The 27,444-nt window shown below is 40.8% G+C and overlaps 1 protein-coding gene across 2 annotated transcripts in view; it reads right to left on the bottom strand.

Annotated features, from left to right (window-relative positions):
* ZC4H2 (zinc finger C4H2-type containing) overlaps positions 1-26,889 on the bottom strand; it is a 31,837-nt gene extending 4,948 nt beyond the window's left edge. For both annotated transcript variants that reach the window (XM_045847447.1, XM_045847448.1), the window contains exons 1-2: positions 26,744-26,889; positions 910-1,081 (exon numbers count right to left, since the gene is read on the bottom strand). In XM_045847447.1, coding sequence (XP_045703403.1) covers positions 910-1,081; positions 26,744-26,796 — 225 coding nt within the window. In that variant the 5' untranslated portion in view covers positions 26,797-26,889. The remainder of the gene's footprint in view (positions 1-909; positions 1,082-26,743) is intronic.
* Positions 26,890-27,444: the final 555 nt, after the last annotated feature.

The raw sequence follows: 27,444 nt of genomic DNA, 5'->3' as shown, positions 1-27,444 counted from the left end.
TCTGTGGCTAACACCCTGTTCATTTCATTGGGTCTGTATACTTGGGTTTGCTGGCAGCAAAACTGCCGACTCCTCATGAGACCCTGGAACCCTGTGATCTGTGACACAGAAAATCCCAAATGCTTACTGTCCAAATCGCATCCATATTTCCTTGAAAATTCTAGGCCTAGAAAAATCAGGAAATAAGTGTTGTCAGAGAAATGAGTTTCCCAAGAATAGAAATGCCTTCAAATGTAGTTTTGTTTTTTTTTTAGAAAAAAAAAAAAAGGCTTCTCATTGTCATAGGCCCTAAGAGTTGGAGAGGACCTTACAGGTCAACACCTCCAACATCTGTCCTGGTGAAGGAATCATCGATTCTGCATGCAGCCCAGATAGGTGGTCATTCAGACTCTGTGTGACTAACTCCAAAAAGTTAGGGACTTACCACATTTGCGCAGTTCATTCACCATGTTCCAAGAATCTCCAAAAGAGAGACTCTAAAGAGGGGCCCCACTTTCGCAGGTCGGCAGATATGGTTTGTGTCGGCTAAATTACAGAACCTTTGGAGCCCTTTAGGCTAGACCCCAGTGTCAACTACTTGCTCCGCTTTTCACCAAGGCTGGCTCCTAACTCCCAGACTCCACTAATAAGCACATCAGAGCTGAAAGAGACCTTAGATGTGATTGATCCCCTCTCATAATACAGAGAGGGAGAATAAGGCCCAGGGAGAAGAAGGCACTTGTCCAGCGATGTACAGTCAGTGACAGCACCAGGCTGGATCTCAGAACTCCTGGATTCTCCACTCCACTACAGCTGGATGCGTACTCCCCCAAGTTGGCCACAGCCACAGCTTGAGGAGATACCACAGCATTCACTATTACCTATTCCTGAAAGGGCTCAGAGGTAGGCTTTAGGCAGCCAGACACCTACCACATTGATGTCAGCATGGATCAGTCGGAGCTCCTCCACATGGGCCATCTTCTCTTGTAGCAGGAGGTCCATCTCCTGCTTGTATTCCTTCAGGTGTCTCTCCTCTGATTCAAGGGCCTCAAACTCAGCCTTCAAACGGGCCTTGATCTTCTCCATCTGCAGGGTCTTATTCCTGCAATTCCCCCAGAAGAGGATATGGACCAGAAGAAGAGAGGGAAATGAGAATGGAATACAGGGTTAGGCTCTGAGCCAAGGCTAGACATGTGTAGTTACTGAGCACTTGCAATGTGGCTAGTGCAACCGAGAAACTAAATTTTAGATTTTATTTCATTTTAATGAATCAAACTTTAAACAGCTACATGTGGTTAATGGCTCTCATATTGGACAGCACACCTTGATAAGGTCAACTCATCAGTTCCGGGAGAGGAAGAAAAAAAAGACTGTAGCTCATTTCTTTTCTTGGAAAAATGATACCTGTTCTGGTTGTTATGTTCCAGTTGCATAACCTCTGACTGACTCAGTAATTGCACACCTGGGAATTTATTCCAAGAAAGTAATTCAAGGATGCAAAAAAGTTAATACCTAGGAATGTGCCTTCTGGGCTATGGGTAAAATTGGAATATGTGGCAACCTTGAAAAGGAATCATTATGAAAACTTGTGACTTGAAAAATATTAAAGATCTACTACTCAATAAAAAAGGTATTTATGCTAAGATTGCAATTTTAAAATATACATGCATGTGACTAAACAAGAAAAGGAACTGGCAGGGGTACAGTTTTAAAGATCTTTGAGATCATTTGAAGCATGCCTAAGTTGAAAGGTCCACAGAACTTTGGAAGGAGGTCCTCTGGGGCACCTTGTTGTCCTCCTACTGGCTCTCTATCTGTCCTGCCTATCCATTATCCATGAGCAGATTTGGCATCTCCTTTCTTCTGCCTCAGTAGCTGGCTTTCTCCTTTATTCCAGCCCATGCCCATGGTCCCCACCCTAGACGCTGGTCCCTGACCTCAGCCTACTTCTGTCTTCAGTCTCTCTCTCCTTTCTCAATGGTGCCTGTGGCTCCTGCCTCAAGAGGTAGCCCTCAGTGGCACCACAATCACAGAAAGAACTGTGTGCAGAGGATCATGGGAGAAATTTTTATTTCTATATTAAAGAATTCCCTTTCATGTTACTATATTGTTTTCACCTTAGCAAAGGGTTAAAACATAAATGCTTTTATTCTATTTGTAAAGAAGAACATGAGGTTCAGGTATTAACTTGCCCAAGACCACGGAGGTAGTAAAGGGGATATTGGGACTTAATCCCAGAGCTCTCTAATACTACCCATTTCTCCACACTGCCTGAGTGAGGTTACTCAGGCTGAAGGGCATGAACATATTGAGGGTTCTTGGTGTACCTGTTTAAATGTCTTGCAGAGGGATGACACTAATTTTGTAATAGTCAATCAATTAACTATTGATACCCTCTCTTATACAGACTGCTATTCTCCTTCTTAGGTGAAGATCAACCTGAAGTTCACCTGCCCCTACCCCAAATTATAGGACAGAAAACTGAGATTCAGAGCAATACAGTGTCTCACCCTAAGTCATATGGCCAGGTTGTGGCAGTGTTGAGCCTAGAGCTCATACCTCCAGGCAAAGCCATATTGTGAAAGAAACATGGGCTTTAGATTCACACCTGGATATAAATCCTGGTTCTGCCCCTAACTACATATTTGCCCTTGGACAATAATAATAACAACTATGTTTATAGAGTACCTATAATGTACTGATTATAGAGAATTTAAATATACAGTAGTTCAACAAATATTTATGAGACATCTACCACAGGTCAAGCACTGTACTAGGTGCTAGGGATAGAGCAGAGAACAGGATCCTCTCTAAACAGGAAGATTCATCCAATGAGTAAAACATCCTGAATACACTATTAAATGTGAAACTATGTGATGAGTAGGAGGGGTGAAATATACAGTGCAACAGAAGGACACAACAAAGGGATCTACCATAGTCTGAGAGACATCATAGAGTAAAGGGGGAAGTCAGTGGAAGTTTTCCTGAGAACCTGAGGATGTGACATTATGCTAAGACATGGATAATGAGTAGGACGTAGTTGGTAAATGCAGGTAGACACAGAGGAGAGCAGTGCAGGCAGAGAAAATAACCTTAGCAAAGGCCCTAGAATAGAAAAGGATATGGTGCATTAGAGGAACTGAACAAAGGTCAGTGTGGCTGCAAGAGGGGAGGGGTCTGAGATGAATCTAGTGAAGTTGCCAGAACACAGCCTGGAGACTGGGATGAGGAGTGAGGACTTTTATCCCCTGAGGAAAGGATGATGTGGTTGAGTTTTAAGCAGCAGAATGACATAATCTGATTATCTCATTTCACTTCCTCATCAGTAACAGGAATAGGAATAGTACCTACTTTACAGGTTATGTGGTGAGGGTTAAAATTATCCAAGACACATAATGTCCCCAAGCAGAGTATATGGCACGGCACATGGTGGGTGGTTGACACATGATAGTAACCTTCCCTCCCCACTCTGCCTAGCTCTTCTGTTATGGTTATCTCCTTTACCACAGTGGTTTGAACTTTTTTATAAAGAGCCTACAGTGAGTAGGGTGTGTGTCTGCGCGCGCACACATGTGCACATGTACAAAATTTGTCCGGAAAAAGTTCAACCATTGTTAATATGACAAGAATGGTTTGTGCAACATCAATGTAACCTGACAGCTTAGGAGTGGACTGGAATGCGCATGCATGAACAATGACCACTTCACTGTACTAGTCAGTGGGGGCAGTAGACACTGTTGAGTGAGCATATGTACTGTGTGGCCATCGCATTCAATATGACTGAGTGAGTAGAGCAATGAATCTGCATCAAATTTTGTGATAAGACTGAACATTCCTCCACAGAAACTATTCTAATGATTCAGAAGGCTGCAGCAATGGGCAACTGGTGATTGGCAACTTCATCATGACAATATGCCCACTCATGCATCATGTCTCGTGCAGTTTTTTGGTGAAACATCCAATCACCCAGGTGATTCACCCCCCTATAGCCCAGATTTGGCACCCTGCAACTTCTGGCTTTTTCCAAAACTAAAATCACCTTTGAAAGGAAAGAGATTTAAGACCATCGATGAGATTCAGGAAAATACAATGGGGCAACTGATAGCGACTGGGGGAGCTGTATGAGGTCCCAAGGTACCTACCTTGAAGGGGACTGAGGCATTATTGTCCTATGAACAGTGTTTCTTGTGTCTTCTTCAATAAATGTCCCTATTTTTCATATTACATGGCTGCATACCTTCTGGACAGATGTCATGTATATGTACCTACACTAGCATGAGTGGCAAGGTATATTGCCAGTTACTAAGATTATAATAGTTAGCATAAACCCCCTCATAATGTCAATATAAATAATGACATTTTACAGATCTGGGCCAAGCCTTTGGAATTTGTAATGAATTCAATTAAGATGTCACCAAATAGTACTACTAAATGAAATCAGGGGTGAGAAGCCTCTCCCACTGGCACTTCATAGAAATCAGCATAGTATATCTTTCCCTGCATGGATGAAGGCCTTTAATAGAATCCTCCTTCCATGTCTAATTCTGCCTACAGAACCCTCTGATGTTAGGCAGGAGACACTGCAATCCCAGATTAAGTCAAAAATCAACCAAAGGCATTTTAACTGGTGGGGTCACAGTCAATTGCTACCTGGAAATGGAAAATCAAAGGCACAAAGCCTTTCTCAAAGTACTAGTGGTATTCCTTCTTCCTGGGGAGTGTGGCTGTCACCAAACCAGGCTTTACCCAAGGTGCTTTGCAGCCTTTTTCAACTGTCCATGTGGCAAGAAATAGCAAGGACTAGAGACCCTGACTAAGGAGCAGGAGGGCCAAGACTCCTACTTAGGGAAGGGCAACAGAGGTATGAAGACTGGTTTCAGACATAGCCTCTATTTGCTATTTCTAAAGTCAGTTTTGCTGGGGGGGGGCCGGATCCTGGCCCATGCTTTATTGGAAGGACAGCAGTGTCAGTGGTACTACTGTGACCCAAGCAGTAGTGCACCAAGGGACAGGACAGTGGGAGCAGTCCATCCTGGGTGAAGACAATAAGGGGGTTCATTGTGTGTGGAGAATTACAAAAATAATAATAGAACCAACTGAAGTTGGTCTTTGCTTTTTTTAGCACTATGAAGTAATTCTAAACAATGTTCACTGAAGGACATCTGGGCTGATTCCAGGGTTGGGAAATTATAAATAAAGCTGGTGTGAATATCCATGTACACGCTTCAATCTGAGCATGAGTTTTCATTTCTCTGGGATAAATGATCAAGACTGTAATTGCTGGGTTGTATGGTAAGCATATGTTCAGTTTTTCAGGAAACTGCCCAACTGTCTTCCCGAGTGGCTGTATCATTTCACATGCTCGCCAACAATGTATGACCAATCCAGATCCTCTACCTATAAATCTCCTCTACATTTTGCTTGAATTGTTTTAATAGGGTACGTGGTGATACCCCAGAATGATCTTAAATTGCATTTCCCTAGTGGCTAGTGATATTGAAAATCTTTTCATGTACTTACTGGCCATCTTGGATATTCTTTTCCACAAAATATCTGTGCATGTCTTCAGTCCTTTTCTAATTAGACTTTTTTCTGAGTTGAGTTTTGAGTTTTTTTTAATGTTTATTTATTTTCTCTTAGCGAGAGGGGAAGGGAGGGAGAAAGACAGGGAGAGAAACATCATTGTGTGGTTGCCTCTCATGTGCCCCCTACTAGGGGCCTGGTCCGCAATCCAGGCACGTGCCCTGACTGGGAACCAAACCAGCGACCCTTCAGTTATCAGGCCATTACTCAATCCACTGAGCCACACCAGCCAGGGATATTGTTATTTTTTAATGTGTATGTGTGTGTGTATGTTGATCTTATATCCTGCAATACTACTAACTCACAAATTAGATATAGGAGGGTTCTTTTTAATTTTAGTTTCCTTTAGGATTTCTTGGGATTTCCTACATAGAGCATCATGTTATCTGCAAACAGGGACAGTTTTATTTCTTCCCTTTCATCTGTATGCCTTTTATTTCCTTTTCTGCCTAATTGTCCTGCCTAGAATATCTAATGCTGTATTGACTAGCAGTGCTGAGAATGAGTGTCCTTGTCTTATTTCTGCTCTTATGGGGATAACATTCTTTCTTTCACAATTAAGTGTAATATTAGCTACTGGAGAGTTTGTGTAGATGCACTTCATCAAGTTAAGAAAGTTCCCCCCATTTCTAGTTTTGAAAGAGATTTTACCATAAACATGTGTGGAACTTTGTCATATGCTCTATCTATATAAATTGACACGATAATGTGATTTTTGTCTATAGCCTGATAATATGATGTTACTTCCATATTTTTTGAAAAATCAACATTTTTGAAAAATAAACCAGCTTTGCATGTTTGGAATAAACCACACTTCATCATGGTGTATACTTTTTTGTGCATATGTATTGCTGAATTCAACTTGCCAATATTTTGATAAAGATTTTTACTCCCATATCAATGAGGGATATCAGTTGTAGTTTTCTTATACTATTGTTGCCTGGAATTGGTATCAGGGTATTACAGACTTCATAAAATGAACTGAGAAGTCTTCTTTCCTTTTCTACTTTCCTGGATAGATTGTTAAGAATTTTCTTAACTGCTTCTAGAATTCTCAAGTGAAGTTTCTGGTTTGGGGAGTTTTGAAATTTCAAATTCCATTTTCTAAACAATTACAGGGTTATTCAAATTACCTATTTCATGCTGGGTACATGAAACTTGTCTGATTTACTTGAATAAGAACTGTTCATAGTACTCCCTTGTTATTGTTTTGAAACCTGTGGGGTCTACAGTGATTATCCTGTTTTACTCTTGATGTCAGTGATTTGTGTCTTTTTTTTTTACCCTCTCTGCTTGTGTTGCTAAAGGTTTTATAATTTTATATAGCTTTCAAATAGCCAACTTTTTGTTTCTGTTGGTTCCCTTCACTATGCAAAAACTTTTTAGTTTGCTGTAATCACATTTGTTTATTTTTTCTTGTGTTTCCCTTGCCTGGGGAAACATCTAAAAGAATATTGCTAAGAGCAATGCCAGAGTTTACTCCCTATGTTTTCTTAAAGGAGTTTTATGGTTTCATGTCTTACATTTAAGTTTTAATACAATTTGAGGGGTTTGAGGTATATGGCATAATAAAATGGCCTAGGTTCTTTTTTTTTTTTTTTGCATGTATCTATCCAGTTTTTCCAACACCATTTCCTGAAAAGACTGTATAATGTTTCCTTCTTTGTCACAGATTAATCGACCATGTAGGTGTGGGTTGATTTCTGGGCTATTTATTCTGGTCCATTGATCTATGTTTATGTTTTTATGCTAGTACCATGCTGTTTAGATTATTATGGCCTTGTAGTATAGTTTGATATCACTTAGCATGACACCTCCTTTGTTCTTCTTTCTCAAGATTGCTTTGACTATTCAGGATCTTTTGTTAATCCACATAAAGTTTAAAATTATTTGTTCTAGTTATGTGAAAATGTTATTGGTATTTTGATAGGGGTTGCACTGAATCTGTATATTGTTTTGGGTAGTATGGACATTTTATCAATGTTAATTCTTCCCATCCATGAACACAGAATTACCTGTGTTCATTCCATTAATTTGTGCCTTTTTCATTTCTCTTTCTGGGACTTGTCATCCCTATCTTCTTTCTGATTTATTCCTTTAAAAAAGGGAATGTCTAGCCTATGCCTGTCCTACCATTATACTTGTGAAGCAGATCATTTGTCTGGTTTCACAAAGGAATTTTGCCTCCAGATGAATCATTCCTCAAGTCTTGCCCCAATCTAATTAGATGATATTAAGATGAGACTTTGAAGTGGACACTGGTGCTGGAATGGGTTAAGACATTTGGGGCTGCTGGGTGGTGGATCAATTTTCTATGTGAAAAGGACATGCTTGGGTGGGTAACAGGGTGGAATGTTATAGAATGCATTGTGTTCCCTTAAAATATAGCTGTTGAATCCCTGATCTCCAACGTGACTATATTTGGAGACAGGACTTTTAGGGAGGCATAAAGATAAAGTAAGTCATCATAGTTGGGTCCAACATGATAATATTGGTGCACTTACAAGAAAAGGAAGGGATGTGAGCTCTTTCTATGTTTGCATTAGAACAGAGGAAAAACCATGTGAGGACACAGGAAAGAGGCAGCCATCTACAAGATAGGAATATCCCTTACCAGAAAACAAAATTGCTGGCACCTATACCATGGACTTCTAGTTTTCAGGATTGTGAGAAAATAAATGTCTTCTGTTAAAGCCAGAATGAGTTATTTCATTGTGGCACTGTTAATTTCACACACACACACACACACACACACACACACACACACACACAGTATAGACAAATGATAATATATATATTTTCAAGCAGCAGTCTGTTAACATCCAGGATTTCTTGCTTTTAAATGTGGCCATCCACCACATTTTACCTGTCCACACTTCCAAGGATAGTCTCACTTTGCTTTCATTTTTACCTCAAACAATACCTCAATGAATATCCTTGTACCTTTCAGAGTAAATTTAGGGAGATGTATCCCAAGAGGGAAAATTCTGGGACACAGGTAATGTATATTTTTATTTCATCTAAGAAGCGCCAATTTGCTCTGCGGGATAGCTACACAAGTTTACATTTTTTACCAGTAGTGCTTGTGAGCTCCTGTATCTGTGTTTGTACTCAGAAAGCAGGAGCAATGGGGAAGCTTGGGAGATCCACTCAACTGGACATCTGTAACAGAATGTACCCTGAGCTTTTCTCATTTCCCTCTTAGGCAATCTCTGCCCAACTCACCTAGTAGCTCTACCCTACCACCATCGAGATCTGATTAAGAGTTTTGCCAAGTTATTATAGCTCTGACCCCACAGCCCCATCTCTGATCACTGGTGGTTAGATGAGAATTTTATCTAAAGGTCTGTATTTATTTGGCCGTTTGTAGTGAAGTAAAATATAGAGGAATGCTGGGCACTGACAGCAGCCAAGTAATTCATATAGAGCAAGTTGTTCCAGGGACTCCCAGTCCAGTGTGAGTAGAATCTGAGTACATGTGAATTTCCCCTCTGGGAAGGACCTTTGAAGGCATCTACTGTTCCTCCCCCAACCACTGCGTAAGTGCCCTCTATAACATCACTGCCAACTGTTCAATTAGGCCTTCACTGAACAACTTAGTCACGGAGCTCTCACTACTTCTCTAGGGAATTCATTCCATCTATAGGCAGCTCAACAGTTTGGAAACCCTAGGGTCACACACAGAACACAAATGCCCCTTGCCTCCCAAAACTCATTCCCTCCTCCTTTAATAGTAATAGAACCTCTCTTTTCATCTGCGCCTGGAATAAGGGGTAGATTTCCCCACCTACTTTGCAGCTATTTGTGTCCATATGACAATATTCAGGCCAATGGGATGAAAACACATGTGGTAAGTGCAACTTGTAGGCTGTGTCTCTAAAGGAAAGGAGCAGGCCATTTACTTCCCCTTTGCCTTCTTCTCACTGCCTAAAATATGTACATAATGCCCTGGCTGGTGTGGCTCAGTGGAATGAGCACTGTGAACCCAAGGGTCGCCAGTGTGACTCCCAGTCAGGGCACATGCCTGGGTTGCGGGACAGGTCTCCAGTAAGGGGGGTATGAGAGGCAACCACACATTGATGTTTCTGTCCTTCTCTTTCTCCGTCCCTTCCCCTCTCCCTAAAAATAAAGAAATAAAATCTTTAAAAAGATGTGTACATAGCTTTGAGCCATCCTGAACCATGTAGATGACAGCAATATCCTGTACACACTGAAGTGACAAAATAAAAAGAGCCTGAGTTCCCAACACTGAGCAACCACACAAACCATGAGTAGCTTTTTCCAGTCTGATAATGTGAGAGAAGAATGACCTTCTTTCTTGTTTTAACCGCTGCTATTTTGGAACTCAGTTGGATTCACTTTACTAATATCCTGGCTGATTGGTTATTGTATTAAATTGAATTTAAGATGCCAGTGAACATAAGGTACTCATTATTTTATGCACTACTAAGAAAATATGCTAGCAATTATATTATGACAAAATGTTTTCTTATTATTTAAATGTCAATTTAATGCTTATTGAAAGAGTTCTTGTAGACTTATTTAAGACACTAATTTTATCTGAAGTTTGTAGTCTGATTCATTCCTCCTACACAATAACTTTTCATTTCAAGGGAGAATCATGATGAAATCTTTTTGAAGATATTCTAAATGACAATTCAGCTAAACACATACAGTGGCAATCATGCATACAAGTCAATTAAAAGGATGATAATATGAACAGCCATGGCCAAGTACATGGGTATTGACAACAGCGCAATTACCTCTTGGCCAAACATGCTAGAAAGGTAGCACTATATTTAAGATACATCATGACTTTAGATTTTTAAAATATAAACTATATGTCCTAAAGGGTGAGATCTGATATTTTAAAACCAACTTTGGGGAATAACCTTGATTTACACTTCTGGTGAAGGCAGAGTAACAGAGACCAGGCATATCTGCTCATATAAAATAACTAAAACAAAACAAAAGAAAGAAACAAAAATACCAGACAAAATACGTGAAACAATGTTCAAGTCATTGGACATCGGGCAAGTAAACTCAATGAATGATTTCTAAGGAATGAAAAAGCTTAGATGAGTCCAAAGATTACCCTATCTTTTTGCCTAAAGAAATGTTCTAGGTTGCAGGTCAGGGGCAGGGAACTCAGAGCCTGGAGGTTTACCGTAATTGAGGAAATGAAGCTATGAGTCTGGGGAAGCCAAGGAATCTTGACTTTGCTTGAACGAGTTTTGGAGAGGGGAGACCTGTGGAGAGAGATGCTACAAACTTCAGAGTATCCTACTCAAATATCCAGTTAGGTATTGATCAGCATATGTGCATAAGGAAACTACCTGAGGCCAAGGAAAGAACCATTTGAAAGGATTAGAGGGAAAGTGTTTGAACCCACACAGGGCTGGGAAGAGTGACTGTTTTAAATGGCCAAGGTGAAAAAACTTCACAGTTCACAAAGCATTAAAGTACAAAGAAAAAATTTTGCATTACGACTAGAGAAAATGAGCCCTACACTAAATGTTGCTACGGTCCTGTTAACTAAGTTCGAAAATAAGGCCCAGAAGGATAGGACTCTGCTTCCAAGTGTCTTAATGACATGCCAGAAGCAACCTCAAGCATATATATAAGAATGTAAAAATAAGAAGAATCAACAAGGTAAATTTCACAATGTCTGGCATCCAAGCAAATCTTGTCAGGTGTGCAATTAAGCAGGAAAAATGCAACCCCTGACACAAAGAATAATAAACCTGACCAAAAGATGACATGGTTGATAAAATTAGAAGCCAAGGATACTAATAGTTATTATGAATGCATTTCATATGTTCACAAACCTTGTGGAAATACTGGCTCTGTCAAGTAGAGGCATGTTTAAGGGTCTTCTTGAAGAAGAAGAAGAAGGCCAGAAGGAGAAAAAGAAAGGGAAAAGGGGGAAGAAGAGAAAGAAAGGGAAAAGGGGGAAGAAGAGAAAGAAGAAGGAGAATAAAAAATATAAACAATAAAATGGTAATACATACATATCTATCAACAATTGATTCTAAAAAAAAAAACAAAAAACAAAAAACAAAATAGCCCTGGCTGGTGTGGCCCAATGGATTGAGCACTGGCCTGTGGACCAAACAGTCACCAGTTCAATTCCCAGTCAGGGCACATGCCTGGGTTGCAGGCCAGGTCCCCAGTGGGGAGCACACGAGAGGTAACCACACATTGATATTTCTTTCTCTCTCTTTCTCCCTCCCTTCCTCTCTGTCTAAAATAGATAACAAATAAATAAATAAATCTTTAAAAAATAAACAAAATAAATGAACAAGAAGAACAGAAACAGAATATTGTGGTGATTGCCACATGGGAGGGGAATTAGGAGTATGGGTAAAAACGGTGAAGGGATTCAGAAGTACAAATTGGTTGCCACAGAACAGTCATGGGGATGTAAAGTACAGCATAGGGAATATAGTCAATAATATTCTAAAACTATGTATGGTGTCAGATGGGCACTAGATTTATTGGGATGATCACTTAGTAAGTTATACAATGTCTAATCACTAGGGTGTACACCTGAAACTAATATAATATTGTATGTCAACTAAAATTGCAAAGTAAAAAACGATTTAAAAAAAGATAACAGTTTAAACAAAGATGTACATGAAAGTAATAGCACAGAGACCAGAAATGGAGAAATAAAAGTATAGTGTTGTGAGTTTTTTACACTATATCTGCAGCAGTATGAGATCAATTTTGACAAGATATCTAATATAGACCCTAAATCACCCACTAAAATAACAAAAGAGAACAACAGCTAATAAGTTAGAAAAAGACATCAAATGGAACCCTAAAATATACATAATCCAAAAGAAAGGATAGAAAAGATGGAAAAAAAGTAACAAAAAACAGATGAAATCAATGGAAAACAACAAAGTGGTAGATTTCAACCTGACCTTATTAACAAGTACTATAATATAAATGGCCCAAATACCACCATGTAAATAGGAGACAGGTTGAATTCAAACAAAACAAAAACAAGACTATGGGTTGCCTCTAAGAATCCCACTTTAAAATTAAAGAAACAAGTAGAAAGATGAGGAACACACAGCACGCTGACGCTATTCCAAAGAAAGCTGGCTAAATGCAGTGCACTATCTTGGATTGGATCCTAGAACAGAAAAAGGACATTATTTCAACCCTGGGGAAATCCAACAAGTTAATCTACAAAACCAATGCAATCCTATCAAAATATCAGCATGCTTTTTTTTTTGTAGAAATTGACACTGGAATTTAAAATTTACATAGTAACACACAGTCTAGAGTGGTGCAAAAAACTCTGCAGAAGAATTACAAAGTTGGAGAACTCACAGCGCCTGATTTCAAGAATTATTACATAGGTGAAGTAATCAAAAGAGTGAAGTATTGGCATAAAAATATACAAATAGCCTTGGCTGGTGTGGCTCAGTGGGTTGAGTGCCAGTCTGCGAACCAATGAGTAGCTGGTTCTATTCCCAGTCAGGGCACATGCCTGGGTTGTGGGCCAATTCTCCAGTAGGGGGTACGCGAGAGGCAACCACACAATGATATTTCTCTTCCTCTCTTTCTCCCTCCCTTCCCCTCTCTCTAAGAGTAAATAAATAAAATCTTAAAAAGAAAAGATACACAAATAGACCTATGAAGCAGAATAGAGAGTCTAGAAATAACACCCCCCCCACCACAATACAGAAATGGGTAAAAGTAGGTTCACAGTTGTTCACATGGAAAAAGACATGCAGGTTATGATTATTACACTAGCTCTATTAACTCAAAAGGTTGTCACAATGCAACTGTAAACCTACTTTTGCCTACCCCTGTAGGTAGACAACTGACTTTTGACAAAGGTACAAAGGCAATGCTGTAGAGAAAGGATGCCCTTTCCACTGAACAGCCCTGAAACAACTGATATTCACATGCAAAAATACATAAATTAAAAAATAAACACTCACCTATACAAAAATTAAGTGAAAAATGGACCATAGGTCTATGTGTAAAATCTAAAAATAAAATTTCTGAAAGATCTTTGTGACTTTGGCTTGGGCAAAGGTTTCTTTTATATGACACAAAAATCACTCCATAAAAATACTGATGTATTGAATTTCTTCATTTATACTAAAAAAAAGTCTGCAGTTCAAAAGGCACTGTTAAAAGAAGGAAAAGCACATCACAGACTGGGAGAACATCTTGGCAAAGCATATACCTGATGAAGGACTTGGATCCAAATATTTAAGAATCACTCAAAATTTACAGTAAGTTAAAAAAGCAACTCAATTGATAAATGAGGAAAAGGTTTGAATAGACACTTCATCAAGGAAGATGTATGGGTGGCAAATAAACCCATGAGAAGATGACCAACAAGTTTAGTCATTAGGCAAATGCTAGTTAAAACTACAATGAACTACAAAGAACTACCACTCCATACCATTGGAGTGGCTATAATGTCCTTTTTATACACACAATAACAAGTGTTGTTGAAGATGCAGAGAAACTAAAACCTTCATATTCTGCTTCTGAAGATGGAAATTGGCACCACCACTTTAGAGAACAGCTTTGCAGTATCTTAAAAAGGTATGTGCATGCTTGCCATATAACCCAGAAATTTCACTCTTAGGAATCTAATTAGGATAAATGAAAACATATTTTCATGCAAAGACTTTTATAGGCAAGTGTTTGGAGCAGCATTATTCATCACAGCCAAAAGGTGGAAACATCCCAAATGTTTGTAGACTGGTGAGTAAATAAACAGTATGTGGTATACCCATGCGATGAAACAAACAAAATAGAAACAGACTCATAGATACTCATAGAAAGGCTCATAGATTCGCTCATAGAAAGGCCAGACTCATAGAAAACAGACTGGCAGCTGTCAGAGGGGTGGGGAGTTGCAGGGTTTGGGTAAAAAAGGTGAAGGGATTAAGGAAAAACAAACAAACAAACAAACAAACAAAAAACCTCATAGCCCTGGCTGGTGTGGCTCAGTGGATTGAGTGCCAACTTGTGAACTGAAAGGCTGCCAGTTCGATTCCAAGTCAGGGCACATGCCTGGGTTGTGGGCCAGGTCTCCAGTTGTGGGCATGAGAGAGGCAACCAATTGATGTATCTCTAGCACATCAGTGTTTCTCTCCCTCTCTTTCTCCCTCCCTTCCTTTCCCTCTAAAAATAAATAAATAAAATCTAAAAAAAAAACCCCATAGACACAGATAACAGTATGGTGATTGCCACACAGAAAGGGGGGTGGGGAGGTAGAAGAGGGTAAAGGGAGATAAATGATGATGGAAGGAGACTTGCCTTCGGGTGGTGAACACACAGAACAATATACAGATGGTGCATTATAGAATTGTACACTTGAAACCTATATAATTTTAGTAACTAATGTCATCCCAATAAATTCAATACACATTTAAAAAAAATAAATGAAAAGGAAAGAAATACCGATATATGCTAATATGTATGAGCCTCAAAAACAAACATGCTAAGTTGCATGCAATGTCTTGAAAAGACAAATCTGTAGAGACAGACAGTATATGACTGGTTCCCTGGGGCTGTGGGTGGATAACAGAGATTTCTGAAACTGGGCATAAGGGCTCTCTTGGGGATGATGGAAATGTTCTAAAATTGTACTGTGGTGATAGTTGCAAAACTCTGTAAATTTACTAAAAGTCATTTAATTCTACTCATAAAATGGATAGTTTCTATGGTATGTAAATTACAATGCAATAAAACTATTAAAAATATATCCTTTAATGCCCTGGCTGGTGTGGCTCAGTTGGCTAGAGTGTTGTCACATAAACTGAAAGATTGCAGGTGTGATTCCCAATCAGGGTACATACCTAGGTTGTGGGTTCTGTCCTGATTACTGGTCAAGGCATGAACCATAGGCAACCAATGGATGTTTCTCTCTCACACCAATGTTTCTTTCCTTCTCTCTCTCTATCCCTTCCCTCTTTCTAAAATCAATAAGTAGCCCTGGCTGGTGTAGCTCAGTGGATTGGACACTGGCCTGCAAACCAAAGGGTCACTGGTTCGATTCCCAGTCAGGGCATGTGCCTGGGTTGCAGGCCAGGTCCCCAACAAGGGGCACATGAGAGGCAACTGCATATTGATGTTTCTCTCCCTCTCTTTCTCCCTCCCTTCCCCTCTCTAAAATAAATAAATAAAAACCTAAAAGAATAAAATCAATAAGTATATCCTTTGAGGATTATTTAATCCGGCTGAGGATTAAAAATACATACATATCCTGTAATGGCTTCTTACTAGACACAGAATTAAATCTAAACCCACATCACCATCTGAACCCAAATTCTAAGCAGTTTCTACTCCTCTGCTCCTGTTTTCCTAGAACAATAAATGACTCATCAAATTGTGAGAGGAAATAGATTTTTAATGGAGTTAGTCAATTGAGATCCCCAAAAGGAATGGGAAGAGGATTAATAATAAAAAAGGAAATTGGGGAGTCATCACCCTTGTGGTTGCCTTTACTCTGCTCTTTAGGCTTGGTATCTAATGACCCACCTTCTACCCTCTTTCCAGCAACTGGGTAGTTTGGGTTAAGATTAAATCTAAGTAAAAGGCCTTTCCTCTCTCAAAGATACAAAATGGGAATCATGCCAGCCACTGCTTAAATGCACACACACACACACACACACACACACACACACACTAGTTTCCTTCTCTTTCTATTTTCTATCAATCAAGCAGACAAAAAAAGTATTAACTAAGTACCATTTACCCAACAGTGTGATAGCTTCTGTGGATGATGGATGATAACACCCCTTTCTTCACATAAAATGACTGTGATACAATATAGAAAACAGACCAAATCATAACTGTTACGGTTGAAGTGGAAGTGAGACCCCCAGAGTCCTTATTTTCTCTTCAAATCCAGCTGTAGCTGACTTTAACACAGTAGTCCTTGATATATCTCTCTGGCACCCCCAGGGCTCCTCACAACATTATTTGCCAGCCACCAATCAGGTCCATCCTCTTCATTTCAGAGATGAAGAAACAAATGTCCAGAATGGGAAAGGAACTAGCCCAAGAGCATGCAGCTACAGTCAACTGAGTCTTCTACATGTATAGATTTGTGCATAAAGCAATTTGAAATCCAGATGACTGTGTACACAAAAGCCACCTAGAGACTGGCACTATACCACATTTCTCTGTAAACTCCATGTCGTCTATTACACTGCTTTGACCATCAGTGGGGCTCGACAATGACATTTACAGGACAAAAAAAAAAATGAATGCAAATAGGTAGTAAATTTAGGATACTGATTGTAGTTTTAGTAGACACCCCAAAAAGAAAGACATTACCATGGTTCGGGGCAGCTTTCATTCACTGAAGTTAAAGTTCATTAAGAATCTGTAAGTGCCAGGACCTGGGAGGGAATTGAGTGCTAAGAAAGGCTTTGTTTCATAATAATAGTAGCTAGCCCTGGCTGGTGTGACTCAGTGGATTGAGCACCAGCCTGCAAGCCAAAGGGTCACCAGTTTAATTCTCAGTCAGGGCACATGCCTGGGTTGCAGACTGACAGACTTAGCTGTCTGGTCTCTTGAGTGACTCCGGCCTAACACAGACCAGGTCCCCAGCAGTGGGCACATGAGGGCAACCACACATTGATGTTTCTCTCCCTCTCTTTCTCTCTCCTTTCCCCTCTCTCTAAAAATAAATAAATAAATAAATATTTTAAAAAATAGTAACTATTATTACTGGGCGGGGGGGGGTCTATTACATTCCAGCAACTGTGTTAGGAATTCTACATGCTAATTTAATTTTAACTACAGCCATATGGATAAGGTATGGTTAGCTTCATTTTTACAGATGAACATTTTTAGGCTAGGAGAAATAAAATGTGTACCTCAAGATCACAAAGCCAAGTGGAAAATCCAGCGTGCTAAGCCTAATCACTTTTCCACCAGACTAAGGAACTTTCCTCATATAATGGATTTTAAGCCTTGGAAAACAAATTAATAGGGTGAATTCTTGTCCTAGGTCAGTCACTAATTTCAGGGTGAAAAGGGCACATTGTGGAACTTCTCAGAACCTTGGAAATTCTGCGTGAGGATTGGGACTCAGTAGAGTTGTTGGATGACTTCATGAAATGAAATCTGTGGAATGTTTGGTGGCACAAGTGAGGAAAGCATCCACATCATTAAATGCCTAATTTTATATGGAAAACTTCCAATGAAACCCTCCCACAGGGCTAAAGTGCAGCTGGTATGGCCACAGAATCCCAGGAAAACCACAGAATAGCTCCTTAGGTTTTCCCACAGTCACTGGGGCCACAGTTTTACTTAACTGTTGATCCAAGATTTTTTAAAGATTTTATTTATTTATTTATTTATTTATAGAGAGAAGGGAGAGAGAGAGAGAGAGAGAGAGAGAGAGAGAGAGAGAGAGAGAGAGAGAAACATGATATATGAGAGATACCTTGATTTATTGTCTCTCACACACCCCCAACTGGGGTCCTGGCTCACAACCCAGGCATGTGCCCTGACTGGGAATAGAACAGGCAACCATTTGGTTTGCAGGCTGGCACTCAATCCACTGAGCCACACCAGCCAGGGCTGATCCAGAATTTTTGACCTTCATAGGCCACAGCCTCTCTAGTCAGAACCCTGGGCCAAGACCAAACACATTAACTGGCTAACATCTTTCCAATGGCTCTTTGCTGGCTAATGTGGAGAGGATAGAGGTTCTGAAAAAAATGGATTATCCACTCCTGGGGCAAACTTGGTAGGCTCGTCTGTCACCCAGCTCCAGAGGTGACTTAGCTGCAGCACTCACTCAATAAGCAGGGTAAGACAGCTGAGACATTAAGGGAAGACAGTGACTAGTAGAGATGGCTAGAAAACTGCTCAGATTTGTTGATGAGCTAAGGGAATGGTAAGAAGCAGACAGATCCAGAATGCATCATATAGGCATAATACACCAGGTCTTACTGACACAGTGATTTTCCAAGTGTGGTCCCTGGACAAGCAGCAACGGCATTGCCTGGGAACTTGTTAGAAATGCAAATTCTCAGGTCCCACCTCATATTGACTGAATCAGAGACTCAAGATGGGACCCAGTAACCTATGTTTCAATGACCCTCCGGATGAAGCCTAATGCACAATGGGGTTTGATGACCACTGTGCTAATGTTTCACATGCAGGGGGTCAGGAGAGGAAGGAATGAAGAATATAATTCCAGATTGGGGATGGGGTGACATTTTGTACTGTTGGGGAAGACTAAGAAGAATGCTTGGGGGCAGGCGGGGAGCAATTGAGAGTTCTGTTGGGGTCTGTTTGGGATGCCAGATACATGCAGTGCATTTGGTTAAGTGGGAAGTTGGATAGTGAGTCAAACTCAGAGGAGAGATCAGAACTACTCATCTTGATTCTAAGCTTCTTAAGAATAGGTCTAATTCATCTTTCTGGTTCCCACAGAATACCCCACCCCTGTGTATGGCCCAGAGCAGGTGCTTGGTAACTGTCACTGAATAAAACAAAACAAAACAAAACAAACCCAGCTTTTTCTTCTTTCTCTGGTCTGGTGAGAACACTGCCTAAATACCAAGTGTTCTTCCATTTAATATTTATTTGCATATCTGGAAAAACAGCTACTGTCAAAACAGCAGTTTCATAGAACAGTTCACCTTGAAGGCTTTCTTGTTTTTTTTTAAAGATTTTATTTATTTATTTTTAGAGAGGGAAGGGAAGGAGATAGAGAGACAGAGAGAAACATCAATGTGCGGTTGCTGGGGGTCATGGCCTGCAACCCAGGCATGTACCCTGGCTGGGAATCGAAGGCTTTCTTATATAGCTCATTACTAAATGCCATTTCCTTACCATTCCCTCTCCTATGGTTGGTATTGTTTGGCTTGAACTGCCCATCTCTAAGTCCCAGAGGTCTCAGCTGTCCTGTAATTTGCTGTTGAGTGAGCACTCAAGCCAGTGACAGAGAAGCCTGCTGAAGCTGCTACAGCAATGATGGAGGGAAGGAAAGAAGGGAAGAAGGAAGGAAGGAAGGAAGGAAGGAAGGAAGGAAGGAAGGGAGGGAGGGAGGGAGGGAGGGAGGGAGGGAGGGAGGAAGGGAGGGAGGGAGGAAGGAAGGGAGGGAGGAAGGAAGGAAAAAAGTAAGAAAGCACATCAATACAAAGTTTTATCATAAGGTGAAATAACTTGAGTGTTATAATAAATCTCCCTGTGGGGACCCAAAGGGGTAGTGATTCATTTGGACTGTGGAATTTGAGGTTTTAAACAAGAAGGGGTGTTTGTTCTTGGTCTTCCTTGAAGAATGAGCAGAATTTAACAGCCATGGAATGATGGAAGCACATTCAAGAATGAAGGATCGGCATTGACAAAGGCCTAGAGGAATGGACATTTATGACACAGGAACTTCTGCGTGGACAAAGGATAGGGTAAATGAAAATTAGAGAGGATCATCTTGGACAGACTTGTGAGAGACAGGGGCATGAATACAATAGCTGCGATTATAGACAAATGCCTGTCCAAAAGACATACAGCAACAAATGTCCTACAGTGAGAAATGAGTTTCACATTGTGACCGAATACACACGTACGCAATATAAAGCAGAAACAAGTTTCCACAAAGGATACTTATCATTTTTTATGCAACGGTTTGCTGATATTTTCTATCTAGTTCTTTTATGTTTTTATTAAATTTATTGGGGTGGCATTGGTTAATAAGATCATATAGGTTTCAAGTGCACAATTCTATGATACATCGTCTGTATGTTGCACTGTGTACCCACCAACCAAAGTAAAATCTTCCATCACCATATATTTGGCCCTCCACCCCCTTCCCTCTAGTAACTACCATACTGTTTTCTGTGTCTGTGAGTTTCAGTTTATATCCCCCATGTGAGTGGAATCATATGGTTAGCTTTGTCTGACTTATTTCGCTTAGCATGATATTCTCAAGGTCCATCCAGTATTCCATCTTTTCTTATGGCTGAGTAGTATTCCATTGTGTACATTACCAAATCTTCTTTATCCAATCATCTATAGCACAGGTGGCAAATAAAAGGCCAGTGGGCTGAATCTGGCCCTCCACTTTGTTTATCCGGCCCGCACCTTGTTTCTGCCCAGGAGCAGCACAGAGCTCCTTGCCCCTAGTTAAGGAGTGGTTACATTTATACAGGCCTAAAGTTACATTTGGCCCTTTGCAGGCAAGCGTGAGGCTGCTGTGCCCCACACCAGGTGAAAATGAGTTTGACACCCCTGCTCTATAGAAAGACAATTTGGTTGTCTCCATGTCTTGACCACTGTAAATTTTTGCTGCAGTGAACATAGGGGTGCATATGTCCTTGTGAATAAATGTTTTTGAGTTTTTCAGGTAGATACCCAGAAGAGGGATTGCTGGGTCATATGGTAACTCTATTCTAAATTTTTTGCAGAACCACAAAAATCCTTTTTACAAATGATAGTAGCAACTAATTTCTTTCATGATGTACTAATGGTTCATGGCTTGTGATTTGAAAAATACTGTTATAAGTGATGGGAAGTCAGTGAATGTGTTTGAGGAATAACATAACACCAGTGCTTTAGGAAGGTTTTTCTCATAGTGTGGATGGCATGGAAGATGGCAGGGGGGAGGGGAAAGAAGACAAAAACATTTTTCTAGGTGAAAATAGATACAACATGATAAATATCCAGTCATGACGAAGGTGTAGACTGGGGCAGTGAGTATGGAGATAGAGAGTGGGGCAGGAATGTGAGTCAGATGTTGAAGGCAGAAACAGTAGCAGTCGCAAAGTGACCAAGAGGTTTCAATGTGAGGGAACTATGCAGAGAGTGATAGCATTAAACCAGAGGTTTAGGTGCAGGAGCTAGATTGGGGCAGGGAGAGAGAAAGTCTGAAGTGTTAGCCCATTTGAGTTGTGTCTGGGGACCTACAAGGTAGACAAGTTCAACAGGCTGTGGGATGTATTAGGCTGAAGCTTGGAAGGAAGTTGGGGTAGAGACGGGGACCTGGGAGATAATATTGAAAGCCATGGGAGTACAAGCGGTTACTCAGGAGGGTATGCAGAGAGAAAAAGAGAACACCCAGGATAACAACTTACACTTAAGAGGATCTACTTAACACCATAATATGTCCTTCCAAAATGAGTTTTTCCTAAGTGAGGGAAGCTTATTATGTATGGATACATGTGCAATAGAAACATGGGTGTGTACAATGTGTACATATGGATGGCATACGCATGTTGAGGAGATATTAGTATGCATTTGGGGAGCTAGGGAAGGGCTCTGGTTGATCTAGTGGTGGCTGCACTTCCTTTCTCTCCTTCATGGCTTCTTCTCCTTTCCTTCCCTCTTTTCCATCTCCCTTTTTTCGAGCCATTCTTTACTTCCCCTTTCCACATATCCACACAGTCCTTCTTCACCCCTTGAAAGCTTAAGGAATGGACAGGCAAAAGAGACCAGCATGGAATTGGGGGGATAAGGTCTGGAGCATAGTGCTGGGGGTGTGGTTGGGATTGGGAGGAAAGACAGGGCTGGGCATGGGGTCAGAGTCAGGCGTGTGGAACGGTCTGTGGTGGGAGAATCTATTCCCGAGATACCCCCCACTTCCAGTTCTGCCATCGGCGTATGTGAGAACGGAGTATGCATGTGTGTATCTCAGGGCCTGCGCCTGGGGTTGTGTTTGGCTCTCAGTTTGACATTATCAGGTATTTAGGTGATACTGTCATCATCCCTGCTACTTCTACCCACAAATAACATTGCCATTATTTTTTTAACAGTAATAGGAGGCTCTGTTTATACCTTTAAGGGGTTTAGCAGTAGAGCAATGGACTTAATGTGAATAATGGTTAATCAGATTATCAGCATTTGCTGAAATGTGTATGCCATGTGAATAAGATATAGTCTCTCTTTCCTTTATGTATTACTGTAGATGAGTTACTTAAACCCTGAAGCCTCAGTGTCTTTATCTGTAAAATGGGGATAATTCCCACCACAGATTTCCATTAGAAAGGTTAAGTATTAAATGAGACAAGAGCTTTGAAATTAGTAGCTGTCCAACAAACATTAGTTCCTTTCCCAAGTTCCTTCTACCCCTTCCTTTGCCTCTTCCTTCTTTCTACCTCCCATGCATGTTTACCTGTCCATATGTGAACATCAAGTACCTATATGTAGTCCTTTCCCCATTTCAAATTCTTAAACCAAGTGATGTAGCCTTTCCATATTACTGTAAAACTGTCAAAAGCAGGATAATTTAAATCACTTTTGGTGTAGGTACATCTGGAGTTGTTATGTCTTGGTGGACTGACCCTTTCTCATTAGGTAATGTCCAACTTTGTCCCTGGGTATTTTCTTTGCTCTGGAATCTGTTTTATCTGATATTAATATAGCTGCTCCTGCTTTCTTTTGATTGATGTTTGCATGACATCTTTTTCTATCCTTTTTACTCGCAACCTACTTGCTCATTATATTTGAAGTAAATTTACTATAGATAGCATATAGGTGGGTCATGGTTTCTAAGTCCATTCTGTCTTTTAATTGGGATATTTAGACCATTTATATTCAACATAATTATCAATATGTTAAGCCTACTGTTTTATTTTTTTTGTGATTTGTTTGTTGTCTCTGTTTTTAGTTTTTCTGTCTTCTTTGTCCTGCCTTCCTCTGGTTGACTTGAACATTTTTTCACATTCCATTTTGGTTTATCCATAATGTGTTTTAGTGCATCTCTCTGTACAGCTTTTTTAGCATTTTCTATGAGTATAACATTACACATAATTTATCATAGTTTTCTGATGTCATCATTTTACCAGTTCAAGGAAATATAGAAACCTTACCTCCCTTTTATATCCCTTTAATACTCCTGTTTATAATATGTCTTAAATATCTCCTCTACATACATTGAGAACATGAAACTGAGATAAATTTTGTTCCAATCATCAGACAATTCAGACAACCTAAGAGGAAAAGAATTCTGTTGTATTTACCTGTGTTTTTGCCTACTGTGTTCTTTCATTCAAGGCTCCTTCTTTTATTGTTTCTTTTGGTACAAGAACTTACTTCAGTCATTCTTTTAGGCTGGACATCCTACAGATAAAGTCCCTGTTTCCTTTCATCTAAGAATGTCTTGATTATCTCTATTCTTGAAAGGTATTATCACTGGACATAAGATTCTGGGGTGATGATTCTTTCTCTTCAGCACTTGAAAAATGTTGTACCACTTCCCCCTAGGACTTCATCAGTTTCTGATGAGAAACCTGCTAATATTCTTCCCCTCTTCCCCCGCCCCGCTGCCGTGAAGGTATAAGTAAGGTGTTGTTTCCCTTTGGCTGCTTTCTAGATCTTTTCTTTGCCTTTTGTTTTCAGAAGGTTGACTATGATGTTTCTTGGTGTGAATTTCTTTCAGTTTATCCTGACGGTGTTTGCTTAGCTTCCTGAATCTGGAGGTTTGTCCTTTGCTCAGTTTGCAAAGTTTTTATCCACTATTTCTTTAGGTACTTTTCCAGTCCTGCCCTCTTTCTTCTCTGAGATTCTGTTGACATGAATGTTAACATGACTATAACTATTAACATGAACGTAAATAGTCCCACAGGTGTGGAGGCTCTGCTCAATGCATTCTTTTTTATCTTCTTCTTTTTTAAAATCAAATTTCCCCACTATTCAGATTGGGTGATTTCTATTGTTTTATATTTAAGTTGTCTGATTATTTCCTCTGAATCCCCCATCTTTCTGTTGAGCAAGATTTTAGACAATGGAACACTACTCAGCCATAAGAAAAGACGAAATACTTCCATTTGCAACAACATGGATGGACCTTGAGAAGATCATGGAAAGCGAAATAAGTCAGAAAATGTTAAGGACCATATGTTTCATTCATATGTGGGATATAAAACAGAAAGCAGCAAATGGACAAACAAGGCAAACAAATAAAAACAAATAAACAACAGTAGAGTGGTTACCAGAGGGCAGGTAGTAAAGGGTAAATGGGGTCAAATATATGGTGATGGAAGATGATTTGACTTTGGGTGGTAGGCACATAATGCAATACACAGATCATGTATCATAGAAATGGATACTTGAAGCCTGTATGATCTTGTCACTCCAATACATTTAATTTAAAGAAAAGAGTTTAGCCCTAGTTGGTGTGACTCAGTGGATTGAGCGCCGGCCTGAGAACCAAAATATTGCCAGTTTGATTCCCAGTCAGGGCCCATGCCTGAGTTGCAGGCTGGGTCCCCAGTTGGGGGCCAGTAGAAGTCTAGGTTCTTCACTGGGTCTGTGACATCCAGGTTGAAGATGAATTCAGCCCTCTCTCTAGACCTCTGATGATCCGATCCCAGGTATTAGTGGTAGGAATGCCTGGTTTGAAATTGCATTTGGTCTTCACTGGGACAGATCCCTTTCCCTTGCTTCCAACTATTCCTTCTCTTGGGCTTGGGCAAGGGCTTCTTGAAAGTATAGTGAGAGTAAAAGTTTAGGCTTTCCACTTGCATACGTAATCTTCTGTTCCGACCTGGACCGGTTCACCCCTCCTTTGGCAACCTGGTGGCCCCCTGCTCCTGGGAGGTCACCATATTGATGCTGAACTTAGTGCAGATACCAGATCGGCATAGCATACTATAGACTCAAGCAATCCTCCTGCTTCAGACTCCTGCTGGGACTACAGGTTCAGGCCACCGTGCCAGGCTGCACACCTAATCTTATTAGCTACATTGTTATCATGACAGCTGGCCTTTTCTTGCACAGTTACCTTGCTCCTTATCTCCTGATGCTGTCACAGAAAAAACTGAAGCATGCCCCCACTCTCCATCGTTTCTCAGACTCTATAGGACAGAGTGGGAAGACCAGAGCTTCTGTATGCAGATTGACTGGGTTTCTGTCAAAATTTGGCATTTTCAAGCTGTTTGGCTTTGGAAGTTACTTAAATTTTCTGAGCTTCTGTCTCCCCAGTTGTAAGGGAGGTGTTGGGAGCTCTCAGATCTCTTACTGAAATGAGCAACAGCAGGTCAAAGGGCTTGACACACCAGGGGTTCAATAAACAATAGTTCCCTTCCTTTTACTCACTTGCATAAGTAAAGATACAACTCCTCTAAAGGACAAAAAAATGTCAAAGTGCATCCCCATTACCATAAAGTGGGGTCTCATTCTAGGTATTCTCTCCAAGGGTTAATTTAGATCTCTTGGTCACAGTCTTATTTCTTAAATTGACACACTTCATATCCTCCCCTCTTTTTCTCTAGATTGCTGGAAAACACTAAAGGGAGACAGCTGGATGCCCCCATGCCACCCTCAGAATGAAGGTGGAAGCTGGAGGCAGTGCTCTGGCAGAGAAGGGCAGGTGAAGGAAGGCCTGGTACCAGCCCAGGCAGTCTACTTGGCCGGGTGCTATTGTGTTCTGAGCAAAGACAACATCATCGCCTAGCCAAAGCCACTCCCAGAGGGAAGGAGGGGTGGGGGGCACAGGCAACTCCCACTTTTTCTGCCTGCCCCTTAACCTCTGGCGCCTCAGAGCAGCTGGTGAGATCTTGCCAACTGATGCGGGACCTCCTCCCCAGTCTCCTTCGCTCCCATCCCCTTTCTGGAGCACGGGATAGGAGGGGAAGAAAGTGGTGAATGAGTGAAAGCAAATACACACGCGCGAGCATTCGCCATCCTCCCAATCTTGGCCAGCTGGGATTCCTCAGCACTCCCAGCCTGTAGTTCCTGGAAGCCTCCAGCAGCCCCAACGCGCTACACTCTGCTCTCAAAATGCTCACCCATGCTCCAGGTCCTGAAGTTCAATGGGAGACTGAAAAAAATCTCGACACCGAAAGAACAAGGAGCCAAGTACACCTTGGAGCAAACACTGAAAAAAAAATAATGGGTCCAAGAATGCCGACCCCCCAACTCCCACCCCAAGAAGATAAAAGTGTCTTGGGATCAACACCCCCTTCCCTCCGCCTTGTGTCTCCATCTGGCTTCCTCAGCCACATCTGGCGAGGTCTCTCTTCATCAGTTGCTCTGTTTCTCTGTCTCTCTCTAGGCTGTCTCAGCTCTCTCCAGCCTCTTTCCCATCCTTGAAATCCGTGGTGTACGGGCTCCTTTCCCACCCCCCTCAGCAAGTAGCCCAACAATAGGTACTTTACAAGGTAACTCAGCCCTCTCCTTCAGCAAGGGATGGGGGGCGGCTTCAAGGGGGCCTGGGGCGCTGCAACATTCCACTTACCTGATCTCTTTAATGCTTTCCAATTTGCACATTATTTCTTGCTCATCTGCCATGCTTTTCACTTTCAATTTCACGTCCCGAGAAATGTACAAACACACAAATCCAGGGATACAATAGACACAATGTAATCACCTCCTCCCGGCATGGGGCTCTGAGTCTGTGCGGTAGGGACTCGAAGAAGGCCTGGGAGCTGTAGTCGCTGCTCTCAGGCCAGCCAGGCAGCCCGACGGCTTGCAGGACTACAAATCCCAGAAGACCAAGCGAGACACTCCTGTTTCTTTTCCTGCAGCCGCACTTTAAATCAATTTGTCACAGATAATTATGTCAAAGGTTGTGAAGAGTGCAAGGGAATGGTAAGAACTGAGTGGAGGGGCCTGAAAATGAGGAGTTATTGCTTAATGAATACATATTTTCTGTTTGCGGGGTGATGAAAAAGCTTTTAAAATAGTGGTAATGGTTGCACAGCATTGTGCAAGTAATTAATGCCTCTGAATTGTGTGCATTGTATACTTAACAATGGTTAAATTGCATATTTATGTTATATATATTTACCACAATTGAACTAACTTAAAAATGGATTTCCTTGCATCTTTCTTTCATGAATTAAAACCCAGCACTAGAAGAATCCCAAGTCATAGCAATGAAGACTTACTGATTGCATAGTAGAAAAAGTCAGTCTCTCATCAGTCAATAAGAACTTC

The sequence above is a fragment of the Phyllostomus hastatus genome, unplaced genomic scaffold (assembly GCF_019186645.2).
Source record: "Phyllostomus hastatus isolate PE091 unplaced genomic scaffold, TTU_PhHast_1.1 phas_contig_551, whole genome shotgun sequence".
Classification (NCBI taxonomy): Eukaryota; Metazoa; Chordata; class Mammalia; order Chiroptera; family Phyllostomidae; genus Phyllostomus; species Phyllostomus hastatus.
This window is presented reverse-complemented; position numbering and strand designations above follow the sequence as displayed.